At 43.1% G+C, this 26,860-nt stretch overlaps 1 protein-coding gene across 18 annotated transcripts in view; it reads right to left on the bottom strand.

Moving 5' to 3' along the window:
• MAGI1 (membrane associated guanylate kinase, WW and PDZ domain containing 1) overlaps positions 1-26,860 on the bottom strand; it is a 337,673-nt gene that overhangs the window by 9,734 nt on the left and 301,079 nt on the right. For 14 of the 18 annotated variants that reach the window (XM_039388377.1, XM_027722937.2, XM_027722930.2 and 11 more), the window contains 6 exons: positions 21,008-21,224; positions 15,148-15,225; positions 12,370-12,461; positions 11,258-11,450; positions 7,739-8,032; positions 4,338-4,541 (listed from right to left, as the gene is read on the bottom strand). In XM_039388377.1, the coding sequence (XP_039244311.1) occupies positions 4,338-4,541; positions 7,739-8,032; positions 11,258-11,450; positions 12,370-12,461; positions 15,148-15,225; positions 21,008-21,224 (1,078 nt within the window). The remainder of the gene's footprint in view (positions 1-4,337; positions 4,542-7,738; positions 8,033-11,257; positions 11,451-12,369; positions 12,462-15,147; positions 15,226-21,007; positions 21,225-26,860) is intronic. The other 4 variants (XM_039388374.1, XM_039388373.1, XM_039388379.1 and 1 more) reach the window with 1 other exon arrangement.

Here is a 26,860-nt window from a genome sequence, read left to right as displayed (position 1 = left end):
CCCAAACTTACTGAAATCTGTCTTTGAAATACAACCCACTACTGCCTGAGCACTGAAAGCTGCACACAGGGACGTGGAACTACCTGTACCAAATGCATCAGCAGCTCTGAGTACCACTTACAAAAGGATGCACGGAGAGAATACAGAGAGCAGGAGTAACTCCTAAACTCAATTTCTGCCACAGTAAAAGGCTCTCAGCTCAACATCAGTCTGTGCAAATGCCATATTTCTCTATGCACAGCAGGAGGTGCTTCAAGGAGAGGTCCTCTCTCCTGCTTCCTACAACTGGGATGGGAGTTGCTGTAGACACAACTGAAAAGAGGTTACTTAGGCATCCCTCACAGCATGGCAGGGCAAAATGTTCCCCCTGTCATTCTGGAGCTGTATCACAGATTTCAGTAACACCAGAGTTAAGTCCAAACTCATTCAAAATTCTGCCTAAAATTAAGGACACGTCAATGCCAATAGCCAAATATTAGCAACACACTTTTGGAGGAAAGACCTGGAACTCTTGTATATTGAACTCAGCACATTTTCCAGAACTACATATTGTATCAATCCTGAACTGAAATTAGTACTGAAGAGTTTCAAATGCTGAACTGCTCCAGAAGTCAGCAGTCCTGAAAACACCCTTTCCCTCCCATGGGAGTTTGAATTCAGAGGAAGCCTTGGTGGTAGGTACATGCTTAACCACACAAATGTTGAACAGCTGGTTGCATATGGAGAATGATGGACACAGTCCATGGAAACACCCACTCATCAGGCACAGCATTCCCAGCTAAAGCCACTGCAGTGACAGACCCTTGCTCCTTTGAGGAACAGCTCTGCACATAGGAGACCCCCACTTTGTGCCTATACCCTTTGTAACCAAGAGAGAACCACAGGTGACAAGTAACTACGAAATACTGACCATGATCCACTTTTTAAGATCAAAATCTAAACTGAATGCACAATCACTAGGGCAACAGTGACAAAAACTGGATGGAAACACCTGGCTCTCCAACATAAAATTACAAGGTCTCCTACCCTGCCCTTGTTTGCCTCTTAAGTGTCTGGTAATTCATTGTACTGACTATGGAGAAATCTGCCATTACTAAACAGAGTCCAGCTGTAATAAAAAACTGCAGCAATGGGAGGGGTTTCGCCTGAATTAAGGAGAGGTGGTGGTCATGGGCTTACTTGGTCCTGGGAGCTTAATTTATTTCATGGATTTATTCTAATTATGAAGAAATCTAGATAAGGGGAAGGTTTTTCCTTTCTGTAGCTACTTGCACGTCAAGGGAAACTCAGGAAAGGGGAAAGAGAAAAAGAAGCACTTAAACAGATGGGTGCAGCAAGAACATAGCTCCTTTGCCTGCAGTACTGTGCCCAAGTTAACATGCCCAAACCCTCAGCATATGGAGCTGTAACATCTTCCAGACCAGAGCTGGCTTGTGTCCAGTAGTTCAGGCAGCAAGAGAGGCTTCTGGGTCTGCCTGCACCTCTCAGGTTAGGCACAAGCAAAACATACCCTTGTGATGCTGTGCCACTGACAGCTGGCTCGTGTGAGGAAGAGGCATCCCTACGGGTGGTTACACTGTAGAATTTTCAGAAATAATCCTGTTTATTTTGTAAAGATGCCTTGATGTTAAAATCTGACTCAAACAGAAGAAGGCCCCAAAACACAGTTAAGTGTCCTGTATTCATCCAGAACAAAAGCCTCTGGAATCATCCACAAATATTTGGAGATCAGATGAAGATGGGCTTCAAAGAGAATGCAAGATTCCTACCCTTTAGTAGGTCACACTAATAATGCCAAGCAGAGCAACAACACATCTTTGGTACAGATGTATCTTCACACCACTGCACTGCATCTATCTTTAGCCCACCCTATCCCGTGAGTCAGGAGTTGTGCATAATTTTGCTAGTTTTCTAGACACTGGTTCAGGATGCATTCAACCACCATGCAAAACCGGAGCAGAACATAGCAAAAATGATCTTTAGTGCAATTACATCTGCATGTTCTAAAATCTACATATTTCATTGATTCCTTGCCCTGCTCTGCCCTAAAACAGTCACCAATTAAATGTCTAATCTAAGCTTGTTCTTTCCCAGCATTCTGTATCCTTGCATCAGCTGGAAGCGTGTTAAAGCATCATAATTTCATGGCAAATGTAATCCTGCAGTGGTCTGTAGCAATTAATTTGTGCAAAACTTATTCCAAAGCAGAAATTCTTGGTGTTTTTAATAATGTTAGAAGAGATTAGCAGTGTGAGTTTATTGTGAGTCTTGTGATGTGCCTTAGTTTCATGTTTATCTGACAAGTGGCTTCTGATTTATGCTCCCCCCTCCTTGAAGCACATAGACCATTTATATTTGCCAAAAAAAGCACTCAAAAGTCAACACAAAGAAAACAACAAATTGAGAAAAGCACACAAAGACATCAAAAAGAAAACAACACTGAGACTAATTTTTTGTATCTCATGGGGGTTTAGAGCAAACCTCTCAGCAATTTTCAGAGTGTTGGGTCTCAGTGGCTTTCGGAAATTAAAGGCAGGTAATACTATGCAAAGATGGCAATCTGACTTGGAATTTCAAAGTGACAGTAAATAAAAAGACTTGAAGTTTGCATTGCTATGAGAGTAGGGAACATCTTTCCACTTTCTCTAGGAACATGTGATGTCAGTCCCAGGTACGTGTTTCCCTAACCTAAGCGATTTACATGATATCTGGCACATGTAATTGCATGAACAAGACTGGCTGAACATTCATATCAGGAAGCTACATTCTTCTTAAAAAATTTTTAAACCATTCAGAAGTTGCTTATTTCTCAGGTGGCTTTGCCTTTAAAAAAAACAAGCTCTTCATTTATTTAAAGATTCACCTTCCTTGATTTTTATGAGATACTAAAATACAGGTAATGAACAATTCTTCTCTCAGTTTATCTCCCGAAGCAGGCATGCGCAGGCCAGCTCTGATGTTAGCCTGATTCACAGCCGTTTTATTATTCATGAACACCTAATTTGCTGCAAGCAGCAGAGGATCATATACCATTTGACCTGGTACCTACTAGACAGTAGGAAAATAAAGCCTTTGTGCAAAACATATCATCCTAAACAGAAACAATTTATAACCAGATCATTTCTCATCCCAGTCTATTTTTATCCTATAACAAAACACAGCATAATCATGCTCTGTGGGGTAACCAAATCCATGCTTCAGATCAGAAAGTTTAAGAGTTAGCAACTACCCAGTGCTTCTCACTGGAAATCACATCATCAAACGTCTTCATTCTTTTTTCAGGTACTAGGTTCATTTCAGCTATACTTCCTCTGGGTTTCTTTCAAATTTAATCACACTTTCTCCACATTTAAATGCAAATAATGTCCTGTACCACTCTAAGGAATGCTTGTTAGCACTGTATCTGAGTCATCAAATCTTATACCCATGGATTTAACTTAAAAGGAGAGCAACCTTAAAAGGTTTCTGCCTAACGAGCTCTCACCATGAACCCATCCATGGCAGAGCAGGACAATAAATAAATACTCAGAATTTAGAACCACAGCAATTTTAGTTCTGCTGCAGATATTTTACAAGGTTTCTGCTCTGTTCCTATTCGGGGGTCAAGCTAGGCATCAATGTAATGAAACTGATATATAACACAGATCCTTATTTTTATTAAATACTTCAGGGACCTGAAACCAGTACCAAGTGTCTGCTTATTATTAGGGATCCTGCATATTCCCTCTGATCTGAAACAGTGAGATCCTCTCTAGGGTAACTCTTACAGTGATCAGTTGCAGGCTCACAGCAGCTCCAGAGTCACCACCATTTAAACAGTCATTTAAAAATGTATTGAGCTTGCTCCCAAAGCAACTTACTGAGAATAAAAACAAATCTGCTTTTCAAACAGCTTAAAACATGTCAAAGTGTTTATCCCTTTCTGTTATCTCTTTAGTCCATAGCCTGCTTGTGTCTATACAAAGCTTCAGGAATCCCACATGCTAACAAGCGATTCCCAAATATTCTAAAGCTGCATTATTAAAACCTAAGGATCAAATCAAAGTGTACCAAGTCGTGTATCAAACTCATGGTAGATCATTTTAAGGAGATACATAGAATGGAATATTATTTTTTTAATGTCGAATCAGCACCTCCCTGTTTAAAACCATCTATTTCTATAAAAAGGAAGAAAAAATAAAGCTATGAAGGGCTCACAACCTCCCTCACTGCTACCTCCCAAAGCGGGAGTGGGAATTGAGTCCTCCATGACTTTGCAGCTCCAACTGACACAAAAAAGCCCAGGAACAAAAACCAACAAGAGGGTCAGATAAGACAGCAGGAAACATATACTTTACCATCTCCTGGAATGATGCGCAGGGTGACGGTGTTTCCCGCTTCCTTAATGAGGTTGACGATGTCTGAATGCGACTTGTTGGTGATGGAGCACCCATTGACGGCCAAGATCCGGTCGCCTACTTTCAGCTTCCCACAGCGGTCGGCAGGACTCCCTTCAATTATCCGACCTATTTTGTGAGGCATGGCCACACATGCATTTCCCGCTTTTGTATTGGTTTGGGGGTTGTTTTTTTGGTTTTGTTTTTGGTTTGGTTTTTAATTGTTTACATACGTGGGAATATGGTGAAGGGGAAAAGGAGAAAAAGGGTTGAAAAGGGAAAGAGAAGGTTAAGGGTTAATTAATTAATGCATCAAGCAAAAGTTATTATAGGATAGCTTTGCTGCCAGTGTTCAAAACATTGGCAATCAACTAGTATGAGTGCACAAAGCTTTACTTTTTCCACAAAAAGGTGTTTTGTTAATCACTCAAAACTCCCCCCCCACCTGGATTTCTGTTAATAAATTGTGAGATTTTTATTGAGATTTTTATTGACTACAACTGCACTTAGCAGCCCCATCATAACCCAAATCTGATTTTATTTTTGAAGAAAAGGATTGAAACTGTTTCTAGAAAACTCAGCCTTCCTTCTCCAAGATTACATTGTTGTCAGCCTCTCTGGTCCTTCTCTAAGCCAACGGCTGTTCAAGGTTCTGCCAATGTTTTGTTCTTTCTCAGTTTAGAAAGATAAAATCGTTCTAGGCCTAGGAGGGAGCACGGCTCCCTTTCTACCACACAGACCCACTCTATCAGCGCTGCACGGGGAAGCAACGTGAAACATTTTTCTTCCATCGTGAATAAAGGTACTACCAGGGAAGGCACAGGACCACTACAGATGGGCCAAGACTGACAAAGGTAACCCGTTTGGTGCAGGCATTCACCTCAGCCTCTGTTAACCCCTCCGCTTTTATGACCTTATTTGGCACCAGGGTGGGAACAGGTAAGGAATAAGGACCTCCTCATTTAAATACCTCTAAAACCACACACAAAACCATGGAGATGTCTGACACACAGAGCAAGAGCACTTTAGGATGAATGTGTTTTGGAGACAAAATTCTCCTCCTGTTCCAACTGTTTGTTCCAAAAACACAGGGTCGTCCACAACATGCAGAATTGGGACAAAGAGGATAGACAACATCACTAAGATAAATCCATTGGGCTTTTGTATGGCTCCTTATGAGGGCAAGAGGCCCTCAGGCACACAGCACGTGATTGAAACCATGAGGTACAGAGCGGTCACCTCATACTTTGCATCCACAATACATTCACCCTCAAGATGCACTTTCCCATCTCTGCTATAGTCTTTACTTGATTAGTAGTTTTAGAGATATACACTGCTGCACACATGACAACACTAGAAAGACTATAAAGAAGAAAAGGCCAAGACATGGATATGTGAGGTTGGGAGATGCGATGAAAACTGGCAGAAAGCATTAATATTAGTAGCAAACATCAGGGAGATTTCTTTTTTATTCTTTTACTATGATGTTAGAAAGTTTCTCTTTCTGGTAATACAAAGCCCTATCCAGTTTAAAGGCTGTTTTGAGGGTATGACTCTATCCAACCCACTGAACACAGATGACAGAGCCCACACCAAAGTGACCAAGGTGGGTTTTAGAACCAGTTTGGCCCATCTCTAAATACTACATATGAAAGAAAAAAAACACAAAGCAGGTCCAGGGCAAGCACCAGACAGCAGAGGGAACACATCTCATGCGGAGTATTAGGAAAAAGCTGAATATACTTGAAAAAAATTAAAGGAAAAACAGTCACAGATCAACAGATCTCCATGAGGAGCCCCTGCACAGAAAACTTCCAGTTAGCGAGTATCTTGGGCTAAAGCAAACACAACTCTTTACAAACTCAGGTCAAGGCTTCTCTGCAGAAAAGAGTTAAGAGCATAGTCTTCATACAGTAAAAGTTATTTACACACGTTTGCAAATACATTCAGAAGACAAAAGCACTCCCTCTGGTTTAGACTGACTTCAGTTTAATCTGTATTATATTATACCATTGTGTTCTGGTACCTAAACTCCTATTTTCAAGTGCAGTTTCCAGCAGCAAGGACAGTGTGAAGCAGCCTGGTGTCTGAGAACTGACAGAACTCGATGCACTGGCTTTCTACCAGATATTTCCCCCTTGAAATCTCTCCTGTCATAACAGCTCACAACAGTGTTAGAAATGGCCTGTTCTACATCAATACCAGCAAGGGAGGTGATGCTCCCTTCATGTAAGTAAGGGCGTTACTGATGGGCAAGAAATCAGAAAAAAAGCCTAGGATAAAGAGGGAAAGGCCACTTCTTGCACTTGCATGCCCCAGGAACCCTCAAGCTGTACAGGGAGCCTCCAATACATTTTGTCTGCAAACCACAACCCTGCTGTGAGAGGTAGTGTGAAGAAGGCCAAGGCATGTGCTCTGCCTTTTCCTCTCCCCCTCCATCCCTAACATCTGCCACAGATTAACGGAGAGGGAATACCTTTTTCCACTACAAAGTCCAAGTGGATGCTGCCTCTGGCCCTTTTGGAGGAGATGGAAAGGGAAGAAAATAGCATCTCTGACTGCTTTCCTCCTTGCAATGACACTCCTGCTCAAGAACAGGCAGTTCTGAGCATACTTGCAAAACCAGCTTACACACACCTCCTTTGCAGCAACACCTGGAAATGGGTGTCTGCCTGGCAGAAAGACTGTCTTCAAACAGAAACCACGATCACCCTCTGTTAGGGCAGGACATTATGTGTGACATTGCATATACTTCATTTCACCCTACTCTGAAGAAATGGATTTGGGAAGAGGTGAAATTGGTCAAAAAAACATCCTGTTTTTTTAACAGTATTCTGCATTTTATGTATTACCAGCAAGCACTATTAATTAAAACTTTCCATCTATCAGCAGGTTCACTCCATAATGAGGATCAGAATAACCCTGATTGCCAAAGAGAAGTTAATCAGTTTAAGCAGTACTGCTTTTAAATCAACTGGCTCGATTCCACCATTAGGAGACGTATTTCATTCCACCTGCTCCATTTCTGCACTAGCAAACAGCATCACTGGGAGGATCCCCAGCAGCTCTTCTGAGAGCAAACCCCAGAAAGGCTCTCCCAGAAAGCGACCATCAGCAACTGCCACTGGTGGCAATTTTGCTCTTCAGGTTAGGATTTCTCATTTTGTTTCTCTCGACTCAGTGCTGAACAAAACCCAGGAGGCAAACACCTACCAAGTCTTTGCCTCCGATTAAGCTATTAATTACATAAATTGGGGCACGCTCACGACTTTTAATTAAACAGATCCCCACTCGCCTCCTTGTGCTGCAGTGCTCAAACCTGCGTCTCATTTGAGGCGCATTTAAAAAACTCCACGACTCACCGAACGTCGTCCCCGCCTCGGGCCTGCTCACGGACGAGACGATGACAAAGCCGAACCCCTCGTTCTCGCCGCGGCGGATTTCCACATCGTAGGGCTGGACCACGGTGCTGACAACGCCACTGCCCCCGCCACCACCGCTGCCGATGCCACTGGTGCTGCCGCTGCCCGAGCTGACGGTGTTGAGGGAGTTCTGGCTGCCCTGCGGCGTTCGCTTCTCCTCCGTCAGCGAGGCCGGCTGGTTGCTGCTGTGGTGGGAAGAGGCCGGGGATGGGACTTCATTCTCTGCCTTGGGAACTGGGGAGGAGGGGAAGAAAGATTGTTTGAGCAGGCTGCGCCATTTAGTGTTTGAAAAGAGATCACTACTGAGGAAAAAGGCAGGAGAAAATCACCTGCTTTAGTCTACAGATCACAGCCATAATGACCAAGGGCTCTGTATCCTTTTGGATGTCACAACCAACAGCTTCAGTGATAGCACTGACCACACATGCTCACCCTCTTCCGTGTATGGTCACACGGCCAAAGCCTTTCACTGCCAAACTGCAGCAGCAGTATGGTTAAACCAGTGGAGTGCTGTGTGCTTGGGTGCTTGGTGGCATTTTAAACCTAGAGTACATTAGTTGAAAGGTGCCTCCTTGAGCTGTCACATCCTCATTTCAGTTATATATGTACAGCTGTATATACGTGCACAAGCCACGAGGAGAGACAGTAATATCACACATCCATCACAACACCTGTGTATTTTTAAACTCAGTGTTATCAGTTAGGTAGCACTGATTGCCTTTGATTAATGGGATCATAAGTAATAACAATCTCCCACACTAGCAAAACAACCTGTGAAGCAAACTATTCTGGACAGAAGAACCAGCAACTATCAGCAACTGGCACAGACAGGGAAACCATTAAACACTGTTAACATTAACATTAAACAAGTGTTCAACAGCAATTGAAATTGGAAGGGGTAGTAGAGTTTAAAATCTAATCAGCTACCACAAGGCTTGAAGAAGTCTCAAAAAAATTGCTTAGTCCAAACTCTGCTTGAGTGAGGGCCAACTATACTTAGTGTCAGTCCTGACAGATGTTTGTCTAATCAGCTGTTAAATATCTCCCCAGGCAATCTATTGGTTGCAATATCGGACTTAAATCTTCCCTGCTGCAACATAAGGCTATTATTTCTAGTGCTATCTAACAGGCATATGGAGAACATATTATTCCCTTCCTCTTTGCAGCAGCCTCTTATAGTCTTGAGGAGTACAATACCTCCTCCCCCTTCTCTGCTTTAAGCTAAAGAATCCAAATTTGTTCACAGTATTTCCTTGCAGACCATGTTTTCCAGAGCTCTCCTTATTCTCCCTGGTCCTCTGGACTCCCTCCAGTTGGGCTCTCTCCAACTCAAACATGTCTTTCTTGAAGTGCTGGACCATATTGCACTAAGCCATCATCTGCTGGGAAATCAGGAGAGTTCCCCCCTGCCTACATCCCAGCAGAGTGTTTTCCTTCACCTGAGCCAACCTCAGCGTAAAGCTCATGGCCCACAACAGCTTCCACTTCGTGTTGCTCAGCCTGTTCTCTGCAGCCCATTTGTGCAGCTGAGAGCAGCATATTGCACTTGTCCCTGCTGAATGCCTGCCTCCACTAATCAGGTCACTTCTCCAATTTGGTGAATCAAAATTAAGTTGAAGATCTTAAAAGCAACAGAAAAAAAGCAAACAAAATCTAATCCTCTAAAATCGTGGTCCAAAGAAAAAAGACTTTAAAATATCCTTGGATAGAAGTGCCATCTGCACTTAAAGTATCTACTAAATATATAGTATTCTACATATTAAGAATACAGGCTCATAAAATTCCCCCTACATGAATCTCAAGACAGAGAGTACCCATTTAGGTGAACAATCTTTTTTCTACTGGCATACGGATGACAGGAGGAACAAGGGACCAAAATTCAGGAACAGCCTTCTCTACAGAGTTATACCAGAATTTAAAAGCCTGCAACTATAAGGTGAAAGAAGGGATTCTGAATAATTTATCCTAGAGTAAGTGTCCACATTTGAAATGATTCAGAAATAGCTCGGTCTGGAGTAACATGCCTCTGAATGAAATATCAAGAGAGATCTCATGCATCTAAATCTTTCATGGTAATTTCCAGCCTGGAGGCTGTAAAACTGAATAGAAAATCTATGCACAAAAACAATACCAAAATTCAGCTGCCCTTCCCCTTCCTCCCAAAGCTCTTCTCCTGAAGCTTCTCTCACATTGGCAGCCCTTGGTCAGGAATTAAAGAGAGGCTGTCAGAGGAGAGACATTACCTGGTGTTCAATCCACAAAGTGAAGGAGGAACGAAATGAGAAATGAGCATCTAATATTGTGCAGAAGGAGCTCAGTCCTGGATAAGAACACAGAGCTATTTTAGAGGTACTTTTCTAGTCCTAACTTCCACTGAGGGCCTCATTTCCAAACTGAATGTTATTTTGATGCTCTTTAAGATCAAAGTACAGCGCTGCCTATTTATCCGATGATGCCTAAACTTGAAAGGCTACACAATATCCTTTCTTTCTGAATAAGTGAGCTAAATGAAATGCCAAAATTGAGCTCCCTAAAGGGATTCACACAGAAAGAGGCAGCACCCCAAAGTTACTCTCCAATATTAAGCATGAGGTCACATGTCATTTAGAAAGCTCATGCTCATGTCTTCCATTTTCTTTGCTATCAGGACATTTTTCGGTCACTCATCTGGGTGCCACCAGGCAGTGTCACTTCTCTCTGCATCTCTGTCTTTCTGCCAGCTTCTTTTTTGTCCATTTAAACCCTACACTTGTGCAGTGTGTGCACAGTGCCCAGCATAATTCAGCATACAGAAACCTCTCTAGACCTGAGCAATCTGGTCTAGTGGAAGGTGCCCATGGCAGAAGGGTTGGAACTGGATGATCTTTAAGGTCCTTTCCAACCCAAAGCATTCTATGACTCTATGATAACAAACATGCACGCCCTGCATCACCAGAACCAACAATGTTTACAGTTTTCCATCCTGCAGTTGGTTGACTACATGTTGAAGTTTCCCCGAGCCTAGGACAGGGGACACCACACACCAGTGCCTTCACCTCCCCTCCTGTGGACTCTTCAGCTTTCTTCTCTCACTCCCAGTTTAAGGGTGACTATCAGGCAGCACATTTATTTCAGGAAGTAAACAGAAAACACAGGCAGTCAGCCACAGTGCTGTTGCTGTATAAGTAGAACTAAAAACGATATACTGCAACCAAACAGTTCCTCATTTTATCCAAAACCTTCACGAAGACTGGGAAATCCAACCGAGATTGAGAGACTCTTGACTGGGAAAAAAATACTTGAAACTTATTTGATCAAGAACAAAAAAGACTAAAAACAGGCAAAAGAGGAAGAAGAACAACACATCCCCTGAGTTTTCCCAGTACTAGAAGGAGAAGCTTTTTTTCCTTTAAACCATTTGCTGAGCAGATGGGAGCCTGGCAAGAAAAGCAACCCCTGCAGAGAAACACTGCAGCCTACCTGTGTAAACCACTTTGCGCCTGACGGTCAGATTGACATGACCTTGTTTGGCTGCCTGTTGCATAAGCTGGACGACAAGCTGGTGTGATTTCCCGACAACAGGCGTCCCATCCACACAGATCAGTTCATCACCCGATCTCAGGCGGCCGTCAGCATCAGCAGCACCCAGCGGTACAATGTGACCGATGTAAATCTGATGAATTAGCAGAGGAAGAGAGACAAATGAGAACCAGCCCAACAGCCAGCTGGAAGCAAGGGGCACTCATAGTTAGACCCAATTTAGTAGGGACGTGAAATTGTTGACAAATGTCTGCTGGTCAGGAAAGTTGCTCCTGTGAAAGCAGCTCTGTGTGAATGGAGCCACATCATGGAATTGTAATAAATTGACATCTTGTTTCTTTAGGCAGTCCATTCACTCTAATGACAGATAGCCTTGGGAAACTCGTTCAACCAGACAGTGACCAGACAGGAAGACGGTTAAAAGCACTGAGGGTCTTGTCAGGGAGGTTGAGATTGAGTTACTCTTTCAGTTGCCTCTAGGGTTTACAAGCTTGGCACCACTCGCCTGTCCACCAACTCAGTCTTGGTTTATCTTCACTGAGTTCTGTGGAGTTACTTTAATGTGAGATGAATTCATGATCTCTCTTCCCATAAATGAGCAAAATAATTTTGGCAGGGAAAAACATGGACATTCATGCTGCCACTACCTAGTTGTGACCTGTGCAGCATGTGAAAGGACGACACCTCCCACAGGCACTGAATTTATGGTAAAGAAGTTGAGTGAATTCGAGAAGAGGATCGAGCAAATAGAAAACCTGGCATTCTAAGATCAAAATACTTGCAAACCTGACCAGGACATCCTTTTCTCAGCATCCAGGCAATTTCAGACCTATGTGTTTTTATCTGGTTTACAACAAAAGTAGAAGAAGAAAAAAAAACCATTTCTGTTATGGAGTTCTGGGGTTTTTTTTAAAGGGAGGGTGGGGAGGAGTTGCAGGATATATATAATCCACAAGTTACTTTAACAGCCATGCTATAGAACAGTTCTGCACATCTATACATGCTACTGCCATGACTCTGAAAGATGTCGTGAGTTAAAACATGATACTCACAGGTTCTCCAGGCTCATTTCCACCTAGAATCCTAAATCCAAAACCGGTTTCCTTTCTCCATAGAAAGATATCCTGCTCTTGGTAATCTGGAACTGAAGGGAGAGAAGAAAAACTGTAATTTTTAATCAAAAAACTACACCTTTATAACCAAGTCAGGACTATTCAGATGTATGTGTAGGGGGGTCCGCTACTCAATTTTAACCTTCAAATAAGGTGGTCTTGAGTTTTCAGACAATATCGCAAACAAAATTTTAAATACTAAAGGATTATTATTTCAATCACTACTAAAAATTATGCAGTGGTTTCTACTTTCTAGGTGTCTAACTGTGACTTGCCATTTGTTTATCACTATAATATCTCCTTCTGTCAATATTAGCATCATTACCCAGAGCAAGAGCCTCTTCCAAATCATCAATAAGTAAATGTGTACAACAGAGAATTACTCTGCCAGAAACAATACAGCTGTCTTCTCTTTCACAGGAGACAAAAGAGCCACTTGTTATGACTTCTACTGTTTAATTAACTTTCCCAAGCATAGTTTTCTGTCTTTCTACTAACACTACTTTAAATAACAATGGGACAGATCCCCAGTTGTTGTAAATCAGAAGAGCTCCACTCAAAACAATGCAGCTTTCCTGACTCTCACTTGCTTGAGTACAGGCTCTGCAAAACCACTGAAGAGATAAAACAAGTTGGAAATATAAAAAAAAGCCCAACCTCACCTACTCATTAGTATGGAACACCAGCTAGGTTGTTACAATGAATATTACATACAGTGAAGTACTAACCTTGAAGAGCAGTTGAACAGTAATGTTTTATATTAACTTACTCATGCTTGCTTTCATCCTTTTTAAAAAATGCAAAACTAATTGCTAACATTAAATCATATCAGAAGACAACTTCAGGTTCCTTTAATATTTATTGGATAGTATCTGTAACATTGACTAATTTTGTAATGATCCCCTCCCAAAATTTATAATTAATGATAATAAAAAGCTGTTCCTTTACCAGTCAGCTGCCTATATTTTCAGTAAAGAAACCAAAGTATATAATTCAGGAATCTGATTTAAATAAGTGCCTACTCAGACACAGGATGCAGCATGTTTAATGAAACATCATTTAGTTTTCTGTATCTATGAGCAGGTTCTTTTCCATTGACATCAGTGAGTGTCGGATTGGGCCCTAATTGCATTTTACACTGCCTATGCCTAATGTGCAATGATTTGGGTCTGGTCTGGTGCTTTTCAGTGTTAAGACTTTTGGTTAGCTCTGATGGTCTCTCTTCAATGATTCAAGAGGATTAAAATACAATATGAACTGAAGATCTGGGAATACTAAAAATTAAATGGATAGGTGAGTGGTAAGGTACAGATGTCTGCTTTGATATTTTCATTTAAACTGGCTTTATATATAATCTTTTCACACTTTAATTACCTGCAGTTATAAACTAAGCTTAAAACCCATGCCCTTACTGAACTGGAGAATAATTTTTGTCCAGACACAATTACAGAGCAGTCAGGTGATGAATACACTGGGTGCCTGAGTGGTTCATCTGTTCTGGCTGAAGGCAGCTCTCCACCCTACAGACGTGTGGCACAACAGCAGAATTCAGACAATGAATTAATTGGTGTTTGTCACTGCCTTCAGCGAGGGGAGCGTGACGAGCAGAGACACTCGGAAGTGTCTCTCCAGCCCTTCGCAGGCTATTTTGGCAAAGGCTGGCCCCAACCAATTAATAGTGCGTGCTGGATCTGTCAGAGGTAAAGTGGCTTCTGCAGAGACCTTCAGCAGAGCCCGTTTCCTCGGCATCTCTCAACACCTTCCCATTTGTCAGCTCTCCAGTCTCACTGAACGATGCCGTATGTCCCTGGTTTGGGTACCAACAAGACAATTAATGCTGCTGGAGGGAACAGCAAGCCCGGCCGGACCGGCAGCATCAAACCAAAGCAACATAAAAAGACAAGTCTATCCCCCAAAGAAGCCAGTTCATCCATGTAACGCTCCTTCCACTGGAAGGATTACAGAGAGGTGGAACACAGATGCGACAGACATACAGACAACACACATTTACACAGAGTGAGTACAAACCAAGCAAAACTCCTTTGACCACTAGCTCTGCAGTACAGTGATTCACTGGCACAGCCCAGAACACCCATCCACCTCTGTGCTTCAGTGCAGGTGAGGTGGGACCCCCTGAGGTTCCCTAGTGGAAAATTATTTTAGGCTCTCCCATTATTCATTAGCACTTCAGAGAAGCCACTTTCCCTACTTAAAGAGAAAAATGGTGGTGCTCAAACTCTGCTGAAAACGAATGGAAAATGGCCTCTAGGAGTCATTCATTGCATCCCCATACCTTGACTGATCTCAAGCATGTCTGACTCTGATAAAACATGTGCATAGCCCAAATGGCTAAAATTTGCCAGTCTGCTCGTCGTGAATGAAACCAGAGCACTTGGAGAGCATTGCAAAAGTGGTAAGAAGAGTTCTGCTGGGGCCATGAGGAGGAATGGAAGAGAAGTGAGTAATGCAGCTCCGACGATGAGCCACGTGGGCAAACTCATGAACGAAACAGGACCATGATACGCCCACCCCACCACCGCCTACGCGATCCGCCGCCAGCCAGGACACAGTAAAGCGAGTGCTTTGCACCCTGGTGGCTAACCTTGGCGTATGGCCCTGCCAGACTCCCTTGGTGATGAAGAGCCCCCCGCCACAGAGCAGCAATGACACCAGAACAAGACATCACAAGACACAGATACATTCTCGGCACAGTCTTACATTCTCCAAAACTCGTGGAATTGATTTCTCTCTCTCTCTCACCCTTGCTCAGTCCAGTTGCAGGCGAAGGTGACATAGCTGTAATATTAATTTTACAGTTTTGCAGAGCTTAATGTATCTTCTTTCTTGTTAGTTCATTTAAGTAATTGTGACTTTATGGATCATGTTAGGCTTTCATGCATAATTTTTTAAGGTTATAGGTACTACGGATTATGACACACTAAATTTCACATCTATCTGCACACGCCTGTGCACATGTGGATATATAATAAACACACATATGAATTCATACATTTATGCACATGCATGCAGGTATATTTGGACAACCTCTTTTTTCTCCTCAGAGGGAAAATTTCTTTAAGAACACCTTAAATATACTTTGCTACAAAAAAAATTTTCACTTTCATGACATGGTTAGTTTTTCAAATGTAAATATTTTTTTCTAATGTTAAAAACATTCTAAATATGTGGTGATGAACAATGAACATGGTGTTTAATTAGAGGCAATTTTAATCAAACTTTTCTATACAAATTTCAACAATTATCTTATATGTTATATAAAAGAAAAATCTGTCCAGTGTGACATCAGTTTCAACACAAGATGGATTCAAGAATGATCAGTATGAGTTTGCTTTAGTCACTGGCTCATTTGAGGCAGCAGCACTCTCAGTGACTCATAGCTTGGCAAAGTATAAAAGGTTTAAGGTCCAGATTCAGCAAAGTATATGAAGACAAGTCTGAAACTAAGAGTGAACAGTCTCACTGAAGCTGTTGGAGAGTGTCAGAGTTGAGAAATCCTGCAATTTAGCCATAAAATCTCAGGAGGTTCCATATTTGCAAGAAACTCATTTTCCAAACTACCCCACTGCAGTAGAATTCCAGGTTTTTTTGCCTTCTCCTTTTAACCAACCCTTCTGGTGGCACAGGAAGCTTTTGAAAGATGGCTTCAGCATGTTCTTGACAAGATGACCAAGCTCTGTCAGTGATGTTTGGGGAGGGTGTGATGCCGTGAGTGAGCCATGGAGCCTGCCTAAGACTCCACTCCCTCCCTCCGCTGCTCACTCGACGTGCTGTGAGTACTACGAGTAGTACTGTCCTTTTTAGCAAGACTTTCCCTAAGGGCACGGACACATCTGTGTGTCCAAGAGTATGACTGTAACTGTTTGTCTACTATTAATATAATAAAAGGACATAACCCTACCAAAGGGCTTTTATTAACCATCATCTTGAAAGTCAGCCTGATCAGAAGGCGGCTGCAATTTCTGGAGAGTGTTTTTCTTTTCTATTTTAGGGAGAAAGTATCTAATGTTTGTATCATTGTGCAAATATTTTTAATTCTATGTAATTGCTGGTGAGTGAACACTACACACCGGGGTCAAGACTTGTTTGTATTATTTTAATTAGATTTGAGGAGAGAAAAATCCTACCAAACAAATTATGTGCCTGAAAATAAAATTCAAATATTAATGATAACTTAGAATATTTTAAAAGCTTTAAAAATTATCTATCGTGTTCTGCTTTACTTTTAATTAAATGCTTAAGCCCTTCAAAGGGATTCATTAACACATCTGCAATTCAGATTAATTCATTTTGTCACTGCTGTTTTGACAGATGGCCATATGTAGGATACGGTATTTTGCAAAGCAATCAGGCCACATGAGAAAAATTTGACAACAGATTGCGTTAATCTTTAAGGAAGTTTAATAATACATTGAAAAATAAAAAGCATATTATAAAAATATATTTCAATAAAACAGTGCGAGGTTTTTAGAATTGTGGCTCTCTGCTAAGCCATTCAATTGCTGTTCCTCTCACTGAGTGCTCTTCATGTGTGTCATTCCTGGATCCTGGAACAGTTTCAGTTTTTAAACCTTAAGGGTTTGTCCTTCTCTCTGATTCATGTACACAACTCCCACGAGCAGCAATGAGTTACCAATAACGAGGAGCTCAGGCAGCTAAAACTTAGCACCAGCAAAGAGTGCATTTGTTATCGCCACCAAATGATCTGTTTTCACATTCACTCAGCACAAAGCCAGCTATTCTCAAACGTCCTAATCCAGCAAAGACTGGCAACTCTGGGACAGATTGCAGCAGAGCATTTGAGCTCAGCCTTAGCCTTAAAGCATCCCCAGTCCTTTTGGGTTTACAGCTTGAAAATAAGCTTCCTTGGACCGGAGCCAAAGCACTCAGCACCTCGCAAGGCTGATCCCCTCACCCTGGGGAGCTGCACGTGAAGGAACTTTAACCCACATTTGTGGAATAAAGTTGCAGTTCTCATCTGCTGCCACTCAGCCAGGGTCCAGATACAGTGATGGAGCCATTGCAGAATTAAGAGTGCTTCCTGATATGAAGATGCATTGGGTAAATCAAAAAAACACATGCTTTTAACACAATTATGGGTTAGCTGGTGCTTTTGAACTTAATTCTGCTCTACCAATGGCTTCAGTGAGATAGGTCACATAAGGCAAACGCAGTCCTTTTTAATGAAATACTGATCCAAGGACAACTCGAATAGAGGAAGAACACATTTTACCAATTCTGAAAAATTAAACTGTTGCTTGTGCTTCCCATGTCTACATTCTTATTATTAATGTTAGTAACAGTGGGATGCACTCCCAGCAAAAAAGGCAGTAGGTGTTCATTATAGATTCAGTACTTCTTAGAAATATCCTGGAGACGATGAATTCATATATTGAATAAAACCTCCTTATATTATTATTTTTAGATAAAAAAAATCTGTCTGGGCTGGGGCTAATGAATTCATCTTCTTGTGTCAGCTGCACTTGAAAAATTGCACTATGTACTCTTTATGCTGAACAATTTCACAAATGGGAAAAAATAAAACATTTAAGATGATCTAATGCTCTAAAATTCTATCCTTTTAAAATTCATCATATGCTTCAACGCAAAGGGTTGTTGCTGTTTTTCAGTCCACTTGTTGGGGGTTCAAGACCCTGCCTCTCAAAAGAACATTTCATAATCTTTTTCTGGTTTTTTAAAATTTAAGGCCAGCAATCAACAGAGAGCAAGCCCTGGCCTGGGTAGTTGAGAGAGCTGAGCTGGACCTCCTCAGGCAGTGGAGGATTTTAGCACCCACGAAATGCCTGGTTACTGGATGTATCAGCCACCCTCAGCACTGGCACTAGGGTGGCATCCTCCTGCTGTACATCAGACATTCATTTAGTTCTGTTCACACTTTCATCAGAAGACTGCAGAGAGAGTCACATCTAGCACCCAAAGCTATGGATGTCACGGGAGATGCTAACCTCAGACCCAAAGCCAAAGGGAACGAGCGCTCAAATAAAGAAGGAAGCGATGATATGACTGTATCTCCACCAGCCAAAGGTGGCACAGGGTTAAACTGAACTGCAGCTGGGTACAAACACGAAGAACAGCACATGTGGAGCAGAAGACAATGAAACTGGAGTGCCCAGGGAATGGTTTCTCCCACCACACGCTCTGGTGCTCTGTGTCAGCAGAGCTCTCTCTGAGTGATCAGAGAGCCACACAGTTGGTGCTTGGGCAACACTGGGAACTGAGTCTCTAAGGGATGATTCAGGTTCATAACAAAGGGAAGGAAACGCGGTGCCTCCCTGCAAGCTCCCAGGGCAGCACACCCAGGTTTCAGCTGCGAACCACAGCCTCCATTTATGAGACTGGTGAGAAGTGAGGGCTTTGTGAGGGAAGGAGAAGGAGCTGACCAGGAATCTCTAAATAAAACCACCAGTCACACTACGGGATCAGACCATGCCAGGAGACAGAGTGTGTCCAACTCCATTTTTCACTTATCTTTCCTGTTTTTCTTCACACTTCATTAGGTACAGTAAAGCCATGTCACTAGCTAAGAATGCAGGTTAATCCCCAGGGAATGTGCTTCACTCCAGCTTAGGGTTGGAAATTCATAGGCTCTTGGACACTTCAAGTGGCACAAGTTTACAAGGAGACAAGACCATATCACACTTTGGCCACTCTTGAAAAGCCTTCTATCTATGAAATCAAGAAACCTCAGAAAACACCTTCCTGGAAAGGAAGAGCAAGGGGATGGAAAGGTGGTAGAGAAGCAGGTAAGTCTCATCTGGTAGAAGAGGCGGGAGACAAGGACTGAAGCGGTAGAAGAGGATCAACACCACTACAGAGATGCTGGACCACGGAAAGGTGAGACAGGGAAGCTGAAGGGGTGTAGCAGATCCCAGTCTAGCAACAGGCCTAGCAGTGAGGATTGTGGCACAGGGAAAGATGGGGTGTGGGAAAACAGGTGGTCAAGGGACAGTGAAAAGGCCTGTTGAAGGCCTCTATTCACAGACAAGGATAAAACCTCTACAAGATAACTGCAGCCACTGAGGAAAGAGGGAGGATTTAGTACATGGTGCTGGAAGTGGACACAAAAGGGCAATTGCCTGCCTGTGCACTTCAGGATTTCTCCAGCTCAGTCTTGGGTTTTATCAGGAAAGACAGACAGGAGTTAAGGCTGCTAAGCTGATACTAATGACTAATTAGTAGGAGTTAAACAGTTAATTAGAAATTAGCTAAGTAGCTGCAGGGGGTCAGAGGCAATGCCAGCACAGCGCCAACAGGAACCATGTGAGCTGAGCAGTGGCAACGCCAGTGCCACAGAACAGCCTCAGCCTTGTCCACCAGGGCAGGAGAAGGAGGAGCTCTACCCACAGCTCTGCAGGGCTGAATAGTCACCATCCCTCAGCTCTTGCCCCTTTTTCCTGTTTCAGTGAGCTGCTTGTACAAGTTCTGTCACTGCACTCGCAGATCAGTATGACCTGGTACAAGAGCCCGCAGGGTCAGCACACCTAATCTCTGAGAAGGGATGGGAAGGGAAGCAGTGCACAGAAGCTGAGACACCTACAAACTGCATTGCTGAGACATTCAATCCAAAGAGAAGAATCTTCAGCCAAGAAACTGTGACTCATGATTTAATTTTTCCAGCATATAAGACTTCAAAGTGACTCGTTTGGTCAGAGAAAAACAGTCCTACCATTTTTCATTCTGAAGTAACGTTCATTTCGTACTGGTTTTACCAATTTCCAGTTAGGACATTAAAATCAAACTGCAGGTGATACTCTCACAGAATGAAGACTTTGAAACTCCCTTTTCAGTAACTGAAGTTACTACTGCCTTTCAAAAGGAACCTCATACTCTAATTCTTAAAGAAGCTTTTACAAATTTGATCATCTTCAGCAGTGCAATTAAAGCAAAGCCAATGTGTTTATTCTGTTTGCAGAGAAGAAGCTGATTGAAACCATATTTATAGTCTTGGAGCAGAGTCAAAACCTTGCTGAACTATTAGCCAAGTGCGCAGATTATTAATTGCCATAAAAGCCACTTACAATATGCATTTGATATCTGTATTGTTAAAGTGTCCACTCTGGTCAAAGTAAAATGGCTCAGCTGGATTTTCTCCTCCCCAGAGTGAGGCTGAAAAGCATCTGATATGAATTTCAGCAAACTAATTACTTCCCTTCCTCACTGAAATTCCTATGCATATCAGACAACGAGTCTTAACATCAAAAAAGAGTTTAGGATCTAGATAACAAACTTGGAAATTCTCCTTCAGCCTACCTGAAAAGTAAAATAAAAACATAGGGGAAAAGACGGTCTTTAATTCTAAAGGGATTTTTCATTTAAAGCTTTATGTGCCCTTTCCTAGAGATGATCTAAATTCGGTCCTCACCAGAGAGGAAACCGCAGCTCTACCAAGTAGACATCACTGGCAGACACCGAATTAACCAACTGAAGCCTTACATTTTCAACAGAAATCTAAAAAGATCCAGCCCTTCGCAAAGAAAACACACAGGGAGCAGCTGCCGGAGCCGTAGCCTTAGCAACCACACCTGCTTCATATACTCACGTCGGCTTTCATACATGCTCCTGGACTGGGCCCAGATTTTGAACGGATCTGGCTTCTTCTGCCCAGAAGTGTCCGGCTGGTCCGCAGGCGGTGCCTCCGCGGCGCTGTAGTCCGGCAGCACCTGCGTGCTGTGCACGGGGGACGCGGTGTGCCCGCTGCGGTGGCTGGAGACGCTGTGCTGGGAACTGTTTTGGCTGTCTTTCCTTTCAAGTGGTTGCTGTAAGGAAGGAAAGCAAGTGGAAGGAGAGGGAGAGAGAGAGAGAACAGACGGTTATTGGTCTTTGAGTGGGTGTTTGCCATCAATTTTTCTCCCTTCTTTGATCAGGGTTTCTGCATGCACATAAGTAAATATATAAATTATGGTTTTTCTGCTAGTTAATGCTGGGTACAGTTTAATTCCCCGATGACAGATTTTGATAGGCAGACTGACAGAAAGACACATGCAAAACAAAGTCATTTATCATAAAAAAATATGCATTTTTCCATCTAACACATAAGACAGATCTAAATCTCACTATAGGTTACTAGTTTCAGTGCACTTATTTTTTCCCGCATTAAGGTAGAAAAACTCAACAACCTTCTACTCAGATAACATTATGGTCTAACTTGACCCTGAAAGAAAAAGGAAAAAGTACCAGATTTCACTGTGAAAACTCAAACTGTCCCTCTGAATCAGATTCAAGCACAGACCTTACTATGCAAGATCACTTTTCCTCTGCAGCTCTTGCAAGCCCCCACACCACAAATGGCTGGACAACATCCCTTTGATGGCTCTGCTTCCCAGAGCATCCACAGGATTTCTGCAGACCTTCACAAATGTGAAAATGTCTATTTGCAGTTTGATTTCCTTGTTTTAATTGAGCATATTAAAACAGGAAAAAATGTGTCTGCCTACATTCAGGGTTTATTCCAAAGCAGCATGTCAAGAGTTCTGCCTGCTCACTATTTAGCTAAGCAGGGTACGTAGTTCTTAAACTCACAACAGTGTGTTCAAATGAAGCACAAGTCACATCTGCAGTGCCAGGATTTGTACTGCTCAATATGCAGAAAAATCCTCCCCCAACAAGAGCTCCCCAAACTGTTCAGCAAATGCTTTTCAATGCTCTTTTAAGATGACCTTGGGTTGACATCAAGGTTCAGTGCAATCTCCCACCTGCTCTGACACAGGGAACTGTGTCTGGAAAAACAGACTCTCAGAGGTTGTTTTTCCTACTTCCACTATTTCCCAGCTAAAAGGGGTCAGCCACTGGCACCAAGAAATTTAAAGCCTCCTGCTGGCAGAGGGTACCTGAAAACACTGCAACAGAAGTCTCTGCTTTCAGGAACCAAACAGGTTAGGGTGGCAAACACAGAGCAGATCAGCACAGAGGGCTGATGTGCCCACAGGTCTGGGGACCCCTTGCTTCACTCCGGACAGGAAACCCCAGGCAGCCAATGCTCCATCACAGAAGGGATGAAATAATTACAGAGGAGAAAGTTGCCATACAAAGTGCCCCCTTTTTGAGTCTTAAAAAAATCCCAACAGATTAGATTGTTGTTAAGTTGCACATACTTCAGGTTTACACTGGAAAAAAAAAAAAAAACAGGTCCAACAGCCCAAATGACTTTGACCTCTCAGCCTTGCATTCAAGTTGTTGATTCACTACCAGCATCTTTTAAAGGATAGACTAGATCTTTCAAAGAACATGAAATTGCCTTTGTCCTTTAAAGCAATTTTGAACAAAGCATACCTGCTGTGATTACTCATCTCCAGACTTTCAAATACAAATATCTGAAACAATTTCCAACATTTATAGCTTTTTAAGTGGTAAATGAAGCTAATTCACACATAGCCTTTCAGTTTTTAAATGAAGCCATTTTAAAACAGCTATGCTGGGGATAATCACTCCTTTGTAATTTAAAAAAAAAATACAAAAACATTTTACATCTCTCAGTTCAGCCATCTGGATTGGTTTGTTTGTTTGGCCAAACTACTAAAATAACTACAAGCATCCCGTGAAACTTCAGGCCAATATCACTGGAAATAGCTGGGTTACAGAATGTGGAGTACAGGGACTAAAATGTGAAGCTTTATTCAGCCCCTGAAGAAATAGCGAGAACACTTTGAAAACTTTCTGATTTAAAAAGAAACAAAGTTTAAACTTCAAAAAGTGCTCTCGCTTTGTGATATGAAAGGTTTAAATTTTGAACAAACTAAGAATTCCATTTCGTATTTGGGTTGCAAATGGAAGTGTCAGCATATCTCAAGTAAAACCATCTCTAATTAAACTACAGTTTCAATTGCAAATACATAGACATTTTTCAAGAAATAAGGGAAAAATTCTTCAGAGGGAAAGTTATCTTCCCCAAAAATAACTCCCTCAAAAAGCCTGAAACATCTCTGTTTAGGAGTTTAAGAGGGGACCAGAAAAAGGGGAACTCAACCACAGTAATAATGCATATGTGTAATTAAATTAATTCAAGACAATATTTATTGACTTTCACATCACCAGAGGAGGCCAAAAAGGTTTGGGGCCAAAATTCTTTCCACATGCTGTAGCAGCTTCAACATATCATCCCCATGAGGAATTGCAGGGGGTCACTGCAATGCCCCTCCCATGGGGACTGCTCAGATAAAGAGGTTTGTTTGTGTCCTGGTACAAGTGGAGCTTTCCCAAGAGAGATGAGCATAATGCCAATGAAAGGATGGGTTCTCCATCTCCTGCCTTGTTCCTAGCTTCAGGGCCAATCCTCCTTGGTCTGGATCTTGCTATCTGGCTCATTCAGTTCACACATACAGGCAGGAAAGCAGCTAAATTGCGGCCAGATGAGCACTGGGCTGTTTGGTGACTGAGTCCTGCAGAGAGAGCAGTTCAGACCTCACCCTGAGATGCTGATCATGCTTTTCAGTGCAAAGCAAAGCAGATCAGCTGAATTGTATTGACTTCTGACAGTAGCTGCCAAGAGCATGGGGCACTGAACTACCCAAGTCAGTAAGAGCATCCCTGACCCTCTGGAGCCCACAATCTTCTCCAGAGCTGCTGATAAACATCAACAGGTTGCCAGAAAGACTCTTGACTAAAAGTGGCTAGAAAGCAAGACTAAAATGACTACCTTGAGTCCATTTAAGCAGACTGCACACTTAAATACAGGTGGTGGGATGAAACCCCTTACAGCCCTGACAAAATAAATCCATGGAAAACTGCAGCTTCTCATACACTACCCAAGGCCCAGGTCAGGTGCCAGCAGCCTGTGCCAGCTTCTCAACACCTTGGCCGAAACTTTGCAGTGCTCATCCTGCAAAACAGAAGACAAATGCATAAAACTGCAAAAAGGGAGAATTTCTGTGGTCTCTTCTGTGGCAGTTCAAGGTAGGGGGGGGAAATGGTCTCTGAATGAAGAGGGATGTGTTGTACAAACATGCTGTGGAACCAGTTTCTCCTTGTGACAAAAACAGGACACTGGCGGAGTCCCAGGTGCTGCCTATCCACCCAAAATATGTGACAAAGTCTCTTGTCAGGAGCAGGCTGTGCAGAGGAATTGCATTTTTGGCCACAATTCAGCTATGCTGACAATGTATTTATTTAAATCTGAAAGAAAAAAAATAGATTTTTGGAAGAGCTTAGCACTTTCTGCCCCCTGCAGTGATCTTGTCTTCTGATGATCTAGCTGCAGATTTTTTGCTCTAGAGCATTTTGGAGAAACTGGTCCTGGTAGTGAAGTAAACTGAGCTGGAAATGGAAATCTTTGCCCCCTTGTGGAGTATTTTGATGCAAACAACAAGGGGAAAAAAAAAGAAAAAAATTTTGGTTTTATCCATGTTATCCCACGATAATTCCAGGGGAAATTTATATACTAGAGAACTTGCACACCAAAACCATATTTCCTTGGTTGTTCAATGCAAAAATATTATCCATTTTCATCTAAAAAAGAATCAATGGGAAAGTGAAAACAGAGAGCTGCAGCAACAGCAAACAGCAGCACAGAGAGCTGCTGGGAGCATATCTTTGGTGGGGGAATAGAGAATAAAGAACTTGGAAATGTCCAGTCCCATGTATGACTGCAAAAGGTTTCTTTTACTAATTTGACCCTTTCCCCAAGGTTTAAAAATTCTCCTTAAAATTTGAGAAGTGCAAAGCTCATCAGAAGATACACACAGGCTGAAAAATACAGCCCAAGAAAACTGAGCAGGAAAAATATTCCGAGGCTGTGTCACAGCCCCAGCAAACCTCTCCAAGAGGCTAAAACACCTCCCCACAGCCAGGCAGTTCCAAAAACCTGAAGCTGGCCTTTTGGGAATTGGGGCTGACAGCTAAAATTAGGACTTGCTTGAGAAAGAGCAGCCACTGGCAATAAGTTGGGAATGCGTCTGAACTTTGGGAAAGGACATGAAGTAACAAGAGAGGGCTCATCTCTTGAGCAAAGCAGAAGAGGATAGACACCTGAGTCATGACTTCCCCAATGCAGCAGAAGAAACAAAGAATAAGGACAAGTTAAGATCAAGCCCACTGCTCCCAGCCTGGACGTACATTATCCTCTGGCTGCAGCTCACTTTTTAAACAAGCAATGCTGGAAAACTGTCGCCTTGCATTGCGCAAAGGGCACGGGGGAAATGGGCAGCACATTCCCCCCTAGCCCCACAGGCAGCTGTGCAGTGCTGGGGACAGCCCATGGCACAGGCTCCACTGGCAGCACCCACACTCACCCCATCGCTGCCAGTGCAGCAGCAAACTGGGAGTCCCTGGGATTCAGTGCATCCCTGGGAAACACCGGCACAGAGTCCAGTGAGATGGTATCCCAGCCTGGGAGCGCGCCAGTGGGGCAGGCCTGGCTCTCACCTGCCATGAGGAGATCTTCATGGCCAAAAGGGTTGGGTTGGGCTCCCCTCACCCCGCAGCTGAGCAGCAGCCCTTCAACAAACCGAGGAAGGACAGTGTTTGCAACATCACCACTTCCCTGCTTTTGACCATAGCCTTGGCCACGCGAGCTCTGGAGTTTGTGTAAATCCATCCCAGAGAGCCTCGAGAACAATTTCCTCCTCTGCACACGGATGCCCTGATGCACTTTGCTCCAGGTTTCCGTGCTCAACCCCTGCATGTCACCAACGCCTGGGGATGAAGAAGCGGCTGCACCGGCTCAGCTGAGCTCTCGGCTCTGCCCTCCAAGGAGCTGTCGGTCATTAAAGCCGCCGCACAATGCGGCAGACCACAACATCCCTGCTAATTGCCGCTGCCAACGATCCCGTGTGCAGGCAGGGGGAACAGGAGGCTCTGCTCTTTGTGAATCCTGTGCTGTAGAGGCAACAGCACCGCCTAGGACCATAGGAAAAATTACTGAAGGGACCCTGGAGCAAAGTGAGAGCACTCAGGAGAGGCACACGAGGGAATGGAACTGCTTTCCCAAGGCTGACAGGTTCCTCAAAGCAAGTAGTAAGGAGAAATCTGCTGTTGCACAGCTACACCTGTTTGTAAGCAGCCTCTTTGTTCACCAAGGCAGGATTAGCCTGACATGGATTTAGATACTGCTGATTTTTACGGTGCATAGCTGTCAACCAGGGAGGTGTCTGACACAGCAGGATCCCGCTTCACCCGATGCCAAATGTGCGTGTGGCAGAGTGGGAGCCTTCAGGCTGTGGAAAGACCAAAACTCATTGATTAGGGCTGGTTTAATGACAGAAGTCGGGAGTCCGAATCGCGTGCAGCCAATCCTGCTCTGACCAGGGGAAAAAGTGGAGGCAGAGAATAGAAACGTGCCTGATGCGTATGTATTTTACACACTCGCTTCTGTTTTTCCGAAGGCTGAAATAATCCCCACGTATGACAGCAGCGAGCACGCAGGGTCTGACAAGGCTGTGATTTGCGAGGGAGCACACCC

The sequence above is a fragment of the Pipra filicauda genome, unplaced genomic scaffold, assembly GCF_003945595.2.
Source record: "Pipra filicauda isolate LSUMZ 115617 unplaced genomic scaffold, ASM394559v2 scaffold63_size3267554_pilon, whole genome shotgun sequence".
Lineage (NCBI taxonomy): Eukaryota > Metazoa > Chordata > Aves > Passeriformes > Pipridae > Pipra > Pipra filicauda.
This window is presented reverse-complemented; position numbering and strand designations above follow the sequence as displayed.